Below are 16,051 nucleotides of genomic sequence, written 5' to 3'. Positions count from 1 at the left end.
CTGTCACTCATAAGAGAATAAAACAGCACAAAGAAAAAGATCCCTGTTATTGTTATTACAGATTGAATATTAAGTGGGGACCACAATGAAAGTCACAATATTCCCTGAATAGCAATGCTTCTCAATCACCCTTTGGGAAGTTTATTCCTTATTTGGTGCAGGAAGCTGATTTGATAAAGTCACACTTTTTGTTTCAGGCTGTCCTATGGCAAGGCAGTCTGTAAGGAAACCAAAGCACACTCCGATAGCCCACGGACAAGGTGGGGGATCTTCTATTTACTTCCATGATCTGGGTGGGCACACAGCAAATAAATACTAACTAAATATAATAAGAGTTTTGCCTTAGTGAGTCTCTTCATCCCTAGGATTAGCAGGCTCATGGTTGGTCTAATAATAGCTTGAATCTAATATCTTTACAAGTAATCTGTATGTAGTTTATTTTAAAAAGTAGAAACATTTTGGTTAAACTTTTGGGGATCAAGCTCGGAATCAGTTTCCAAAGGAACAGCTAATTAGGCAATTTAATTTACAAGAAAATGATGCCACCACAGAGAAGATTAATGGATTTTTCAGTGTAAAATTATTTTCCTCGATCTAAGTGCTAAGATACCAAATATAAATATGTAATGAATTAATTACAAAACACAGAAGCTCACAAGCTTTATTTTACCCTGCAGGAAAATAAAGTAGTCTGAAATACTGCTCAATTAGTATGAAGAGAGAGCAAGAGTTTTTTCCTGGTTTCATTAATATACTGAAATGCAATAAAACACACATTGTGTCTGTTGATGTGGGTAATGTAGGTTGTATGTATGGTAAAATTAATCTGCAAGTAGAATCAAAAATAAGCTAAGAAAACGTAGGCTGAGGAAAATTCATTCTAAGCATTCTTATTTCTTATTTTATGATGAATCAAATACGGCTTGTGGAAGACCGACTGAAGAATGAAGAAAATGTAAAGGAAGTACATGACTGCCAGAATTGAAGTCGGTGTTAGCTGAGAAGGAAATTCACCTGACCTTTAAGTGCCCTTTGTGGATGGCATCTCTCATACCTACAACCTACATTGCCACAAATGTTTTTAAATCCATAAGAACTTTGTGGCCTGATATAAGAAACTCGAAAATGCCATAAGGCTGACATAGCTGGGAGGAACAGGTGCATACTGACTTCCCTCGGGGGTAATGGTGACCGTGGTCCGATTTGCGTGGTCCTCGTCTTCCGCAGGCATCCAAGATGCAGTCTGTTCTGGTCACTTCCACCACCTGCTTCTGCTCCCAGATCCTGGGGTTCGCTCTGATGTTGGCTACGCCTCCCAACTTACCCGTTACACCACAGTCTATGAAACGAGTTCACAGTCTGTCTTTCAGGCTCACAGGGTTTTCATGATTAGTAATTATCAAAACACTAATCAGGAAAATTACAGAATGCTTCCTCTTAAAGTTATCACTAATTTTAGCATCTTCTCACGCTTAAAATGCCTATTTGCAAAATCAAACAATGAGGAAATATACAAAGCAGAAAAATGAAAGATCTCTCCCACCTTGATTCTGCTCCCCTAAGTTAACCATGGATAATAGTTTGGTTTTAATACATATATAGATACCTATATATTTATAGTTCATATAAATTTACATGTTTGACTAATTTTAAAAAAAAATTAGATGACATACATAATGTTGGCTATTTGTTTTTGAAAGCTGATTATTTTTATGTATTTCTTTATATATTTCTTTTGTATTTTTATTAGTATTTGGATTTCACTGAAATTAAACGATTTAAATTTCTACCAATATACTAAGTAACTGAATGCCACAAAAGGCTTTCTGCCATTTCAAATACAGAAATGCTTGATAAAGTTAACAAAATAAAATTACTCCCAATAAGTTCTAAAAGAAATGAAGTATTCACGTAGCAGAAATAAAGAAGAACAAATCTAGAAGAGAAAACCTAGACTAAAACCTACATGGGTCTAGGGTAGTCTAGGCCTCCGGACTGTGGCTGGAATTTATGAAGAAAAGAGATAAGGCCTTTAGCTCATGTAAATGGGGGAGCTGAAATAAAGTCTTTTGAATAAAGTAAGGAACCCTAGAGCTGTAAGCGACATTGAACTATGATCAGACACTGGGGCAGGAAAAGTTCTCCCATTCAGCCACAAAAGTGGCAAGGCTTCTCATCACTGGTCACTCTTGTTGGAAAAGACATCATTAGAAATGGAAATATAAACTTATGCTACATGGTAGTGTAATGTCCTGATTTACAAGGTCCAAGTGATGGAGAAAGCGAAAACTCAACTGACAAATCCTCCTACAGCCCTATACAAAGCCAATGAAAAGCCACCTTGTATAAGTGCTTCTGCAGTGCTGGGTCACTTAAAAATTATAAACCATGCCTGGCCAGAGTGACTCAGTGGTTGAGCACTAACCTATGAACCAGAGGTCATGGTTTGATTCCTAGTCAGGGCACATGCCCAGGTTGTAGGGGGTGTGCAGGAGGCAGCTGATTAATGATTCTCTCTCACCATTGATGTTTCTCTCTCTCTCTCTCTCTCTCTCTCTCTCTCTCTCTCTCTCTCTCTCTCTCCTCCTTCCTCTCTGAAATCAATAAAAATATACTTAAAAATTATAAGCCACATTAAAAAGAAAATCTACCACAAAAAAGTATAAGTCAGTAAAAACAAAAGGAGAATTAACACCCCAAGAATTGGAGATGATAGATTCAATTCAAAGATTAAATATAAGTTTATTTAACATTTTAAAGAGAGAAAATCCATTCAGGAATTATAAGAAAAAGTGGTAAACATGCTAGAAAACAATAAGAACAAACTGATTTTAATTTAAAAATTACTAGATATGAAAAATATAATAACTAAAATTAAAACTATCAAAGGACAAGATAACTACAAATCAAACAGAGAGAATGGGACAAAATATCTAAAGATATCATCCATAATACAACAGATAAATAAGGAAATGGAAAATGTATAATTCAACTTTATTAGTTATCTGAGAAATGAAAACTTTTGAATGAGTTCTTTCATAATCAAATTGACAACGACTTTGAATAACATGATACTTAAAGGTATACAACATGTTGATTTAATCCACAATGAAGTAATTAACAGAGATATCACTTTACATAGTAAAAAGGTTTTCTTTCTTTCTTAACTTTATTTTTATTGTTTATACTATTATAGATGTCCCTATTGTCCCCTCCTTTACTCATCTTCACCCAGACACTGCCTCCCACCCCTTCCTTCTGGCCATCACCTTTACCCAGACTGAGAACCATTACCCAGACTCTAGAGAAACTAACACATTACCCAGACTCTAGAGAAACTAACACAAATATTCAGAGACAAATGAGATATTTAATAAAATCCAAAAAGTTGCATACAGTATATGCAAGCACCCATGACCTAGAAGTGCTAATCTCAGGTGTACACCCAAAAGAAACTTCAGCATGGTGCCTAAGGAGTCAGGATAGAGGTATTCATATCAGCACTGAGGGTAATCATTTAAATCTGGAAACTGATGAATAGAGAAATGGATACATAAATTTTGATATATTCATACAGAAATAAAAGAGGGGACATTATTATGGGTAGTATGAACATTAAAAGGGTAACAAAGCAATAATAAAAACTCTGCAGACAAATTTGAAAACTTACATGAAATGGACCAATTCCTTGAATGTCAGAAATTGTCAAAATTCACATAAGAAGAAATAGGAAAAAGACAATGTAAACAAGTCTATATCTTTGAGAGAAAATGAAACAATAATAATTACACTTCGGCCAGGCTGGTGTGGGTCAGTGGTTGCGCACTGATCCATGAACCAAGAAGTTACTAGCTCAATTCCTAATCAGGGCACATGCCCAGGTTCCAGGTTCAATCCCCAGTAAGGTGTGTGCAGGAGGCAGCCAATCGGTGATGATTCTCTCTCATCGATGTTTCTCTCTATCCCTCTCCCATCCTTTCCCTCCAATAAATAAATAAAAACATATTTTTTACAAAAAATAATTAATACACTTCCAAAAAAAGAAGCACCAGGTGCAAATGAGTTTGCCTGTGAATTCTACCGAACATTTAAGGAAGAAATAATACCAAATTCTCTATAATCCCTTCCAGAAGATAAAGGGAATACTTCTTATCTTATTCCTTGAGGCCAGTGTTGCTCTGATACCAAAAACAGAGAAAGACAATACAAGAAAAGTCCAAACAGATATCTCTCCTGAACATGCAAAAATCCTCAACAAAATACTAGCATATCTAATCCAAAAATGTATAGAAATAATTGTAAACCATGACAAGATAAGATTTATCCCAGTATGCTAGGCTGGCTCAACATTAAAAAATCAATGTAATTCCTCATATTAACAGATTAAAAAAGAAAAATTACATGATCATATAAATAGATGCAAAAGCCTGTGACAAAACTCATTCAGATAAAAACTCTCAGTAAACTAGAAACAGGGAACTTCCTCAACTTGAGAAAGAATCTTTACAAAAATCCTACAGCTAAAATCATGCTTAGTGGTGAGAAACTTGAAGCTTTCCCACTAAGGTCAGGCAGAAGGCTAAGATGTTTTATATCATCAATCCTTCTCAACACCTTTTCAAGTTCATCTAGCTCATACAATAAGAAAAGGAAAGAAAATGTACAAACATTGGGGAAGAAGAAACAAAATTGTTGGTTTGCAGATGATATGATTGTTTATGGAGGAGGTGCAAAACAACTGACAAAACTCCTGGAACTAATAAGGAATTATAGCAAAGCTGTATGCCAATTGCTTTCCTAAATACTGGCAATGAACAAGTGGAATTTGAAATTAAAAAGACAGTTACTATTTACATTAGCACCTTTAAAAAAAAACACCTAGATATAAATCTAACAAAATATGTACAAGATGTACATTAGGAAAACTAGAAAACTCTAATGAATGAAACTAAAGAAGAGCTAAACAAATGAGTAGGTATTCCGTGTTCATGGAAAGGAAGACTCAATATTATAAGATGTCAGTTCTTCCAAAACTGGAGGATAGACTACCAAAATCAAGACTTACCATAAATCTAAAGAAATGAAGACAGTGTGAAGAATCAAGCATTGGTGAAGAAACAGACATATAGTTCAATGGAACAGAATAGAGAGCCTAGAAACAGACCCACATTAATATAGCTTACTAATCTCTGACAAAAAATAAAAGGCAATAAAATAGAGAAAAGGTTGTTTTTATAAAAAATGACACTGAAACAACTGGACATATATACACAGAAAAATGAATCTAAACACAGATCTAACATATACCCTTCACAAAAATTAACTCAAAACGGATCACAAACTTAAATGTAAAATGAAAAACTATAAAACTCTTAGAAAATAACATAAAAGAGAACCTAGATGACCTTCAGTAAGGTGGTACCTTTTTAGATAAAACACCAAAGGCAAGATCAATGAAGAAAAAATAATCCGGACTTCATTAAAATTGAAAACTTCTCTGTGAAAGAAAACATCAAGAGAATGTGAAGATAACCACAAACCACAGACTTGGAGAAAATATTTGCAAAAGATGCATCTGATAAAGAGCCGTTATACAAAATACACAAAGAGCATACGCAACATGGGTTAAGGGAACAAAAAAAACAAAACAAAACCCAGAGCTTTTAGAAATCAACGATAAGATTTGGACAATTTGTTCTAGCTTTGTGAATTATGCTGTTGGTATCTTAATAGGGATTGCATTGAATCTATAGATTGCCTTGGATAGTATGGACATTTTAATGATGTTGATTCTACCAATCCATGAACATGGTATATTAATCCACTTGCGTATATCTTCCTATATATCTTTTTTCAATGTCTTATAGTTTTCCAAATATAGGTCTTTTACCTCCTTGGTTAAGTTTATTCCTAAGCATCTAAAATTTTTTCTTGCAATGGGAAATGGGGTTATTTGTTTGGTTTCCCTTTCTGAGAGTTCATTATTGTTGTATAAAAATGCCATAGATTTCTGGGTATTAATTTTATATCCTGCTACATTGCCAAATTCATTTATTAAATCTAGTAATTTTCTGATGGAGTCTTTAGGGTTTTCTATGTACAGTATCATGTCATCTGCAAATAGTGATATTTTTACTACCTCCTTTCCAACTTGAATACCTTTTATTTTTTCTTCTTGTCTGATTGCAATGGCTAGGACTTCTGGTACTATGCTGAACAGGAGTGGTGAAAGTGGGCATCCCTGTTTTGTTTCTGTCCTTATGGGAAATGGTTTTAGCTTTTGTCCATTGAGTATGATGTTGGCTGTAGGTTTTTAATATAAGGCTTTTATTATGTTGAGGTATGATCCCTCTATTCCCATTTTGTTGAGAGTTTTTATCCAAAAAAAAGGTGTTGGATTTTGTCGAATCTACAGGGAACTCATACAAATTAACAAAAGGAAGGTAAACAATCCAATTTAAAAATGGGCAAAGGACCTCAATAGAAACTTCTCCAAAATAAACATACAGAAAGCCAAAAGGCATATGAAAAAGTGCTCAAAGTCACTGATTATCTGAAAGATGCAAATCAAAATGACAATGAGGTGCCACCTCACACCTGTCAGAAAGGTTATCATCAACAAGTCAACAAACGACAACTGTTGGCAAGGATGTGGAGAAAAGGGAACTCTTGTGCACTGCTGGTGGGAATGAAGACTGGTGCAGCCTCTGTGAAAAACAGTTTGGAGTTTCCTCAAAAAACTAAAAATGGAACTACCATTTGACCCAGTGGTCCATGTCTAGAAATATACCCCCAAGAACTCAGAATCACCCATCAGAAAGAATATATGCACCCCTATGTTCATAGCAGCACAATTTATAATAGCTAAGATTTGGAAACAGCCTAAGTGCCCGTCAGCAGATAAATGGATTATGAAACTGTGGTACATCTATGCAATGGAATACTATGCAGCTGTAAGAAAGAACTCTTACCATTTGCAACAGCATGGATGGACCTAGAGAGCATTACACTAAGCAAAATAAGCCAGTCAGAGAAAGATAAGTATCACATGATCTCACTCATATGTGGAATCTAATGAACAACATAACCTGATAAACAAAAATAGACCCAGAGACATAGCAACATTGAGCAGACTGCCAAATATCAGAGGGAAGGCAGGGGAGGGAGGAGGGGGAGAGAGAGAGATCAACCAATGAACTCATATGTGTATATGTATAACCCATAGACACAGACAGTGGGTGGTGATAGCTTAGGGGTGGGGTGGGGGAAGGAGAGGACAATGGGGGGGGAAAGGGACAAACGTAATACTTTCAACAATAGAGATTTATTTTTTAAAATCAACAATAAGAAAATGAACAACCCAATTAAAGAATGGGCCAATGATCTGAACAGACACCTCACCAAAAAAGACAGATGGCAAATAAGCATATGCAAAGGTCTTCAACATCATCTGTCATTAGGCTATTGGAGATAAAATGAGGTAACACTGCACACCTATTAAAATGGCTAAAATCCAAAAAAAATGTACAGCACCAAATGCTGGTAAAGATGTGAAGCCACAAGAACTCTCATTCCTTGGTGGGGAGAATGCAAAATGGTACAGCCACTTTGAAAAATACTTTGGCAGTTTCTTACAAAACTAAACATATTTTTACTATACAATCCAGCAATCATGCTCTTTGGTATACACCCAAATAAACTGAAAACTTACATTCACACAAAAATCTGCACACAGATGTTTTTAGCAGCATTATTTACAACTGCTAATACTTGGAAGCAACCAAGATGTCCTTCAGTTGATGAAAAGATACACTGTACCATTCAGACTGGAATACTATTAGTGTTAAAAATAAATGAGCTACGCAGCCATAAAAAGACATGGAGTAATCATTAAATGTATGTTACTAAGTGAAATAAGTCAATATCAAAAGCCTGCACACTGTATGGTTCCAGCTGTACGAAATCTGAAGAAGACTATACTATGGACTCAGTAAAAGGATCCGTGGTTGCCAATGGTTATGGGTGAGGAAGGGATCATCAGCTCAATTTTGCTATGAACCTAAAAATGCTCTAAAACCTAGACCAGTGGTCGGCAAACGGCGGCTCGCGAGCCACATGTGGCTCTTTGGCCCCTTGAGTGTGGCTCTTCCACAAAATACCACCTGTGGGCGCGCACGTAAAATGCAATTGCAACTTCGTGGCCCATGTGCAGAAGTCGGTAAAAAAGGAACAAGGACTAATACAACGACAATATTAATAAATTTTTAAATATTATTCTAAGTAAAAGAAGTCCTTCATAGAAGACCACACATAGTATATGATTTCATTAATGTAATGCTCAGAAGACCCAAGCCATAAGGCAGACAAGAATAATGATTGCCTCGCTGTGAGGGAGTGGGTGGTGGTGGGACAAGGAGTAACTGCTGACTGGTTGGTTTTTGGGGGGAGGGGGGATGAAAATGTTCTAAACTTAGATTGTGGGATGGTTGCAGAACTCTGTGAATATAGTAAAAGCCACTGAACTCTATACATTTAATGGATAAATTTTATGTCATGTATGTATATCTCACTAACGATGTTTAAACAAAGAATATAAAAGGAATCACAATATATGTACTGCACATTTCCAGTTGATAACAAGAACATTTTCAGTTTAAATTGCCACAGCTTTAGCTCTTTGTATCACAAGCAAGTCAGTAAGGAAGGACATTTCAGTATATCAAATAAAATATAGTGTGACCACATTGGAAGAGTATGTATATTCAAAACGAGGAAATTTATCATCAAAGATCAAATTCTGCTTTCTGAAGTGCAACTATGAAATTAAAATGACAACTTCTGTTTTTGTTCAGGATTATTCAAACATGAGGCTTACAATAGGCACAGACTTTGGAAAACATATTAAAGGTCACAGTAGAGATATTTCCATAGCAAATGCCTATATTACTGTCTTAAATTACCTTTCGTATCTCATGTGTGTTTCTATAAAATGTAATCATTTTATTTTAGGAACAATAACAAACGCCAAATTTAATTTTGAATCCTTGAGTATTCTCATGATCTAACATTATGCAGCCATGATTTTTATATACAAAAATTTCTATTTTATTTTTTCAAATTCACATCTACACGGATATACACAGATAGTAAATGTACAATGTAATGAGTTTTGATAAATGTATACAACCAGGTGGTAATGAGGACTTCAGTGAAAATATAAAATATTTCTATCAGCACGGAAAGCTTCCTGATACCAACCCCTCACCACCTGCACTATGTTCTGATTTCTATCACCGTAGATCAGTTTTGTCTGTTCTTGAGTTCCCTATGATTAAATTAGCATAGTATGTAGTCATTTGTTTCTGGTTGCTCTTGCTCGGCGTAGTGTTTATATGTGTCTTATTTGGCTTAAATTGCCATAACAAAATGTCTTAGACTGGATGGCTCAAATAACAGAAATTTATTTTCTCACAGTCATGGAAGCTGGAAAGTCCAAGGTGAAGGTGTCAGCTGGGTCAATGTCTGGTGAGAGCTCTCTCCTTGGGTTGCAGACGGCCACCTTTCTCACTGCATCCTCACGTGACCTTTCCTGAGTGCTGAGTGTGCGTGCACATAGAGGCAGAGAAAGAGGGAGAGGGAGAGGAAGGGGAGACGGCTCTGTCTCTTTCTCTTCTAATAAGGCCACCAGACCTACTGAATTGGGAACCCACCCTTATGACCTCCTGTAACCTTAATACTTATCCCTGAAAGTCCTGTCTCCAAATAGTATCAAAATTAGGAGTTATGGCATCAACATATGAATTGGTCCATAACAATGAGATTCCTCCAGATTGTCACATGTATCAGTGCTTAAATCATTTTTATTAACAATATTTCATTGTGTAAATATATCACAATTTATTTATAATTTCTCCTAGCGATTATATTTTGTTTTTTGTCTAGGATATTTATTATAATAAAACTGCTTTCATACACAACTATTTGAGGATACATGTTTATTTCTCTTAGGAAAATATCTAAGAATCTCTAGGCCACAGTGTAGGTACATATTGAATTTTATAAGAAACTGCCAGACATTTACTCCAAAGTGATTGTAAAATTTTTCATTCCTATGAGCAATATTTGAAATATACAGCGACACCACATTCTTGGCAATATTTTGTGTTGAGTCTTTAACTTTAGCCATTCTAGTTGGTTTGTAGTGATCTTTCAGTGCTGCTTTAATTTGCATTTCTTTGAAGTTATGAAGTTAAATATTGTTCATGTGCTTATTTACCATTTGTTTAACTCATTTTGTGAACTGCCTATTGAAAGCTTTTGCCCTTTTTAAAAAAAGTATATTGTCCAGCTAAAGGACATATCAGAGATTAAGCTGATAGGAACAGATACTACACTTGATCTCAGCCAAATGGCCAAGAAATGATTGTCAGGTATATTGTCCATATTTTCTCCCAGTAAGTGGTATACTTCTCTATTTTTTAAATTTTCTTCTTACTTTCTTCTCATTTTCTGAGAAGCTTATAATTTTAATGAGGTCCAGTTTATTAAATGTCTTTTTTAATCCTTAGTTATCGCTAAAAAAAAAAATCTCTGCCTGCCTCAAGGTTGTCCCTATAATTCATTTAAAAATAATTTTTGTTACGGTACGATTTCTTTACATTTATCTCATTGTTCCAGCGCCAATGCTTGAAAATATTTTCTTTATATATCAAATTGCCTGATGCCTTTGTTGAAAACGAACTGACTAGATATATTTCTAAACTTTAAACTATTTCCTCGATCTGCTTGTCAAGTTTTGTATCAATACCATATCTTCTTGGCTGTTGTAGCCTTATGGTAAGTCCTGAAATCAGATATTTTAATTCCAGATACTCTCCTTTTCCCTGATTTTATCAATTTCAGGTCATTATTTCCATATATATTTTAGAATTAGCTCATTGAGTTCTTTCTTTTTTTTTTAAGCCTATTAGAAATTTGATTGAGACCGAATTGGATCACAGAGATTTAATTTAATAATATTTTGTTGAGAACATATGTATCTGTGTCCATACGGGACATGCGAGTCTCAAAACAACCTGCAAAGTTTTCTCTCTTCACCACTTCCTGAGTTTATTATATTTGGCATTATTTTTTACTTAATATTTGAAAATTCATCAAAGAAACCATGTGAATCTGAAGTTGTCTTTTGGGGAGGGATTTTGTTTGCAAATTCAATTTCTTTAACAAATATGGAACTAATCAGATATCCTATTTCTCCTTTTTTATATCTGGTATGATGTGCTTTGCTAGAATTTTTTTCTTCATTATATCTAAGTTGTCAAATATGCTGATATAAAGTTGTTTTCACATGTTTTTTATTATCTTTTGTGTAAGATCTATGGTGAAATCTGGTCTTGTCCATCTTTTTCATGGTGGTAATTGTGTTTTTCTACCCTTTTCCTTGTCAGCATTAGGAGGGATGTATCAGTTTCGGCATTGCTAATATTCTCTGTTAGCTTTCTAGGTCATTGATTCCTCTTCTTAACTGCAACATTTGCTTCTTTCAACTATTTGGATTCCATTTGCCTTCTGTAATGCCACATTCTTTACACTGAATATCTGCCTTTTAATAATAAGAAATAAATAGTATTTTAGAAGAAATTTGACTCCCAGCAGATCTGATATTAAAATCCCCTAAAGTAAGCCTATGTTGACTTATAAGTGCTAATAGTTTTCTTGAAAATAATTACTCTTTCTTGAAATTTCTGAAATTTTTTGCTTGTCAGGAAGGCAACAAACAGTAAAATTATGTTGACAGTGTTCACATGTGAACATTCAATGACGGAACTAAGAAGGCTAAAATCCTGAAACCATTGTAAGACCAGTAATAAGCATGCATTACTTTTCTTACTTTATTTTAAAACTGAGAAGTAGGTTTACAGTTGTAATGGAAATAAATAATAGAATAATTAACGAATAATAATACAAGAATAAACTTTTTGCATACTCACAACTGAAAATCTACTTTTGTCCGCCCTGTACATCTCATGACTTCACAGAAGGAAATATTTAATACTTAGAATGTGAAAGATATTTTTATACATCTGTGTGAGGTTCTAGTTTTTTCATAATACTAAGTCAACTAGTGAACATTTAAAAATACATATGCAGATTTTCTATAATATTTAATTAATTGTGGTCATTACTTACCAGTATAACTAATGACATTTGTGAGAATATCTTATATTTATAAATGAGGTTTACTTAGATGCAGGTGATTTGGAAATAAGTTATTCAGTATGTTCTAGACTTAGAGCACTAACTCAGTGGTGCTCAAAATTATTTTATTTTGACATCACACAAATCTAGATATTTTAATCTCCAGCATGTAGTAATTCCACACTAAGTTATTTTCATACTATGATGAATGAATTTCTCAGTAGCATTGAAAGCAATCTTACAGACAACTTAAAGTATCCATACGTTTAATTTTGGAAGTCTTCATACATTTTAACAGAATCTTTTCTACAAAAAAATCTACATTTTAAAAGTGATAGCACTTATGTTGCCCTGATACGCCCAATGAGTGATACACAAAGGAAACGAAGTGTGTATCTATGCTCCCATGTGCTCCAGTCTATTTCACACACTTTAGCCATTAAAATACAGGTAGGTGCTAGGTAGTTAGATAGATAATTGTTTTCATTAAGGCCCTCACCCCCGTGAACAAAATAGAGTGACAGCACCCACTTCTCATTAGGTAAAATGCATGCTATTTTGCAAAAACGGGTACTCTCTATTTTAAGAAGTCTCCAATTAAAAACAAAAAGCAGAGTGAATGTTTACTTTAAAAAAATGCAGAAGAATTTGCCAAAGGATCATTTTGATGTCATGAGTGCCTCCAGAAAATAAAGTTTATATTTTACAGAATGTGGTAATATACTTAGTTTTTTAGAAACTCAATTACTATATTCTGCAAAGAATACCAGTACTGTATAATTATGCTTGTTCTTAACTATTAAATTTATAACAAATAAAATATATTTTTAAGCACCTTGTATGTTTTGGTAATATAACTTTAGTTTTAATTTTTAGATGACTGTGACCTATGACTAGAAAGTATAAAGCATGACTAATCCTGTTTTTTTTTTCTTTTTAGTACTTCCTGCATGTGATTTTTAGATATTAGCCTCATCATCAATTCTGAGAAAGCATAAAAATTTTTAAAGAGTAATAACCCATACTAAAGTGTGTAAAAAAAGTAGTTGTATCTTTCAAATAATTCTAATGATATATTAATGAGTATAAATTATGCAGAGAACAATCAAATATGTATTACAATTAGCATTTCATAAAAATAAGAGGAAAAATGCATGTAACATGATGAAAATGGGCTCATATTCACAAAGCGAAATCTTTGAAACTAATGAAGTCCCTCAAATTTTCTGTAAAAAATAAAATAAAATACATAAAGGTTTTTATATCTTTACCACTGTAACTTGTCTTTCCATTTTTGAAAATTACTTATTTTAATAACTTAAAAAGCATGAAAATGTTTTATTATGGCTTACTCATTGTGGTCATTAATTTCTAGCACAATTACTAAAATAACTGAGAATATCTTATATTTGAAGTGAAAGTTATTTAATTTAAGGTGATGTGGAGATATTTTATTCAATATCTTCTGTAATCAGAGTACCAAATTCAGAAGTGATTAAAATTATTATATCTTACACTCCACAAATTTTGATGTTATTCTCTGATATATAGTAATTCCATATTAATTTACTTATATACTATGAGTTTATACGTAGTATTTAAAGCAATCCTACAGAAAATATTTAAACTACATAAAAAATTATAAATGGTGTACTAAAATTTTTTTCATATACCACGGCTGGCGTTTGTTTGTTTGTTTTCACTGAATCCTGTTCATAAGGACATTTAGTGCTTATTTAGAAAATAAATCCACAAAAATGCAACCAAACTGTAGAGAATTAAATATTAGTATATATTAACAATGCTAGATTTCGTAATAAACAAAACCAGGATTAATAGTTTTGTTAAAGTTTACTACTTCAACTAAAAACCTTTTTCCAAAAACCCTTCCAATCAATCAGTTTTGCTAAGGAATAATTATTTATATATTAATGTAAGCTAATCATTATACCTTTTACTTATTTATCACTTCAAAAAGTTTACAGAGTGCTTCACATGCATAATAAATAAAAATTCAACCTGTTAAATCATGGTATAGATAATGACAATTTAAACCCTAAAACACGTAAGCTAGAGCTAAACCATTCTACAATACATGGTAGCTTAAAAAAGATGTTTTAAGTACCAGATGTCTCTGTTTGATTTTACACTTGATGCTATGTACTACAATTATACTTCATGAAATTTTCAAGAGCTTAGCATCTGAATTTGTTTCAAATAAATATAATCAGATGTTTCTTTAGAAGCAGAGTTTCAAAATTATTGTCTTACAATTCTATAATAAACAAAATGATGGAAATCTAATATTAAAAGGACCAGGAAGGCAGATTTTTATAACTTCTAAATAGATTTAGGAGTATTGTACCAATGATTCCATTGAAAAACATTGAAATATTAAGAGATATACATGGCTACCCAAGATGTCAAGTCCTAAAATAAATAAGAACTATTTTATGCTATATCCATACTTGGAATATTAATCTGAAATTGTATCATGACTGAAAAAATTCTTACTTCTTGTGTTAACTGAAATTATCATGTACATTTGTTTAATTTCATGTAAAAGATGAGCCATTACCTTAGTGAGACATAAGTAACATCGTATGTAATGAATGTATATATACTAGTTACTTTTGAAGAAAACTCTGAGTTTATATTTTAAATGTGTATTTTAAAAATCATTAAATTATATTAGTGGGTACAAATATTTGGGCCTTAAAAATCAAACATATTTCATATTCAAATAACATTTTATTTAGTAGATGAACTTTCTGGGTGAAACCATCTTTTGGACTGAATTTTCTGCTATATCACCTTTGTTCATGGAGACAAGTAGGCAACAGGGAAAGCTGCGTATGGCATTATTTTAGGGGATAAGACTAATGGACTTGGAGCATCTGGAGATCAGCATTAGTATACCACCAGCCATCTGTGCTGAGACATATAGAATTACAGGAAGAAAGGCCAAGTCCTTTGACTATCTCTTATGATTAAATTTGCTAAAATTTAATGAAAAAAAAAATGAGGACCAGATATTAGTTGCTCACGTTAGGTAGTCAAAACCCAACCCTCTGGTCTTCAGCTTGGGAGACCTGACACTTGATAACAGAGCAGCCGATATGTAGGGGGCACCAGCATTGAGTGCACATCAGAGCCTCCTTAAAGAATCCCTTAGAGAATCCCTTAAAGAATCCCTTAGAGAATCCCTTAGAGAAGCCCTTGAGATACCACCGAAGTTCTGTGATCTCCTCTGAACTCCTGAGGCTACCAGTAACCCTACAGTGATTCTGAGCCTGCATTTCTTCAAAAGATTCTTGTGGCAAGCGACAGTTGCCTTCATGTGGACATTAGCTGACGATGAGCTGTCATTTACAGGAAAGGACAGAGAGAGGAAGATATCGGCACAATCCAATGCCGATTCACTGTTACTGACCAAAGCAGAGAACAATTTATAAGCACTGTCCTGGGGCATAAATGCAGAGATTCCATTCCTACCAGAGTAAACCTACAAGGACAACAATCGCACTCTGCCTGCTGATGATGCATCTCGGGACTCACCCGAACAATCAGTTTCTTTAGGAAATATTCCCTGATCGCCGTCCCCTACTCCTGCATTAGGGATTCTCCCTATATACAGCTGTAACCTTAATCAAATTAGACCTGCAGCAGCACTACTGGAGTGAGGTATTTACATTTTTATCTTGAACACTAGAAGGTAAAGTTCTAGCAAACAGAGACCGTGATTATTTTATTTTTATGTCCCCAGGACTCACTGCCTAGCACATAATAAGTGCTCAGTAAATACTTGTTGAATGGAAATTAACTGAAAAAGGTCTGACCACCACATCCTGCA

At 33.9% G+C, this 16,051-nt stretch overlaps 1 protein-coding gene across 3 annotated transcripts in view; it reads right to left on the bottom strand.

Annotated features, from left to right (window-relative positions):
• LOC308533179 (uncharacterized protein C8orf34) overlaps positions 1-16,051 on the bottom strand; it is a 466,353-nt gene that overhangs the window by 374,253 nt on the left and 76,049 nt on the right. The window contains exon 8 of one of the 3 annotated variants that reach the window (XM_081111002.1): positions 10,960-11,602. The exons of the other annotated variants lie outside the window; for them this stretch is intronic. Within the exon in view, the coding sequence (XP_080967128.1) occupies positions 11,586-11,602 (17 nt within the window). The 3' untranslated portion in view covers positions 10,960-11,585. Of the gene's footprint in view, positions 1-10,959; positions 11,603-16,051 lie in introns of those variants that run through there. 3 annotated transcript variants of the gene reach the window in all.

This window comes from Myotis nattereri (assembly GCF_964212035.1).
Source record: "Myotis nattereri genome assembly, chromosome: 17".
NCBI lineage: Eukaryota > Metazoa > Chordata > Mammalia > Chiroptera > Vespertilionidae > Myotis > Myotis nattereri.
This window is presented reverse-complemented; position numbering and strand designations above follow the sequence as displayed.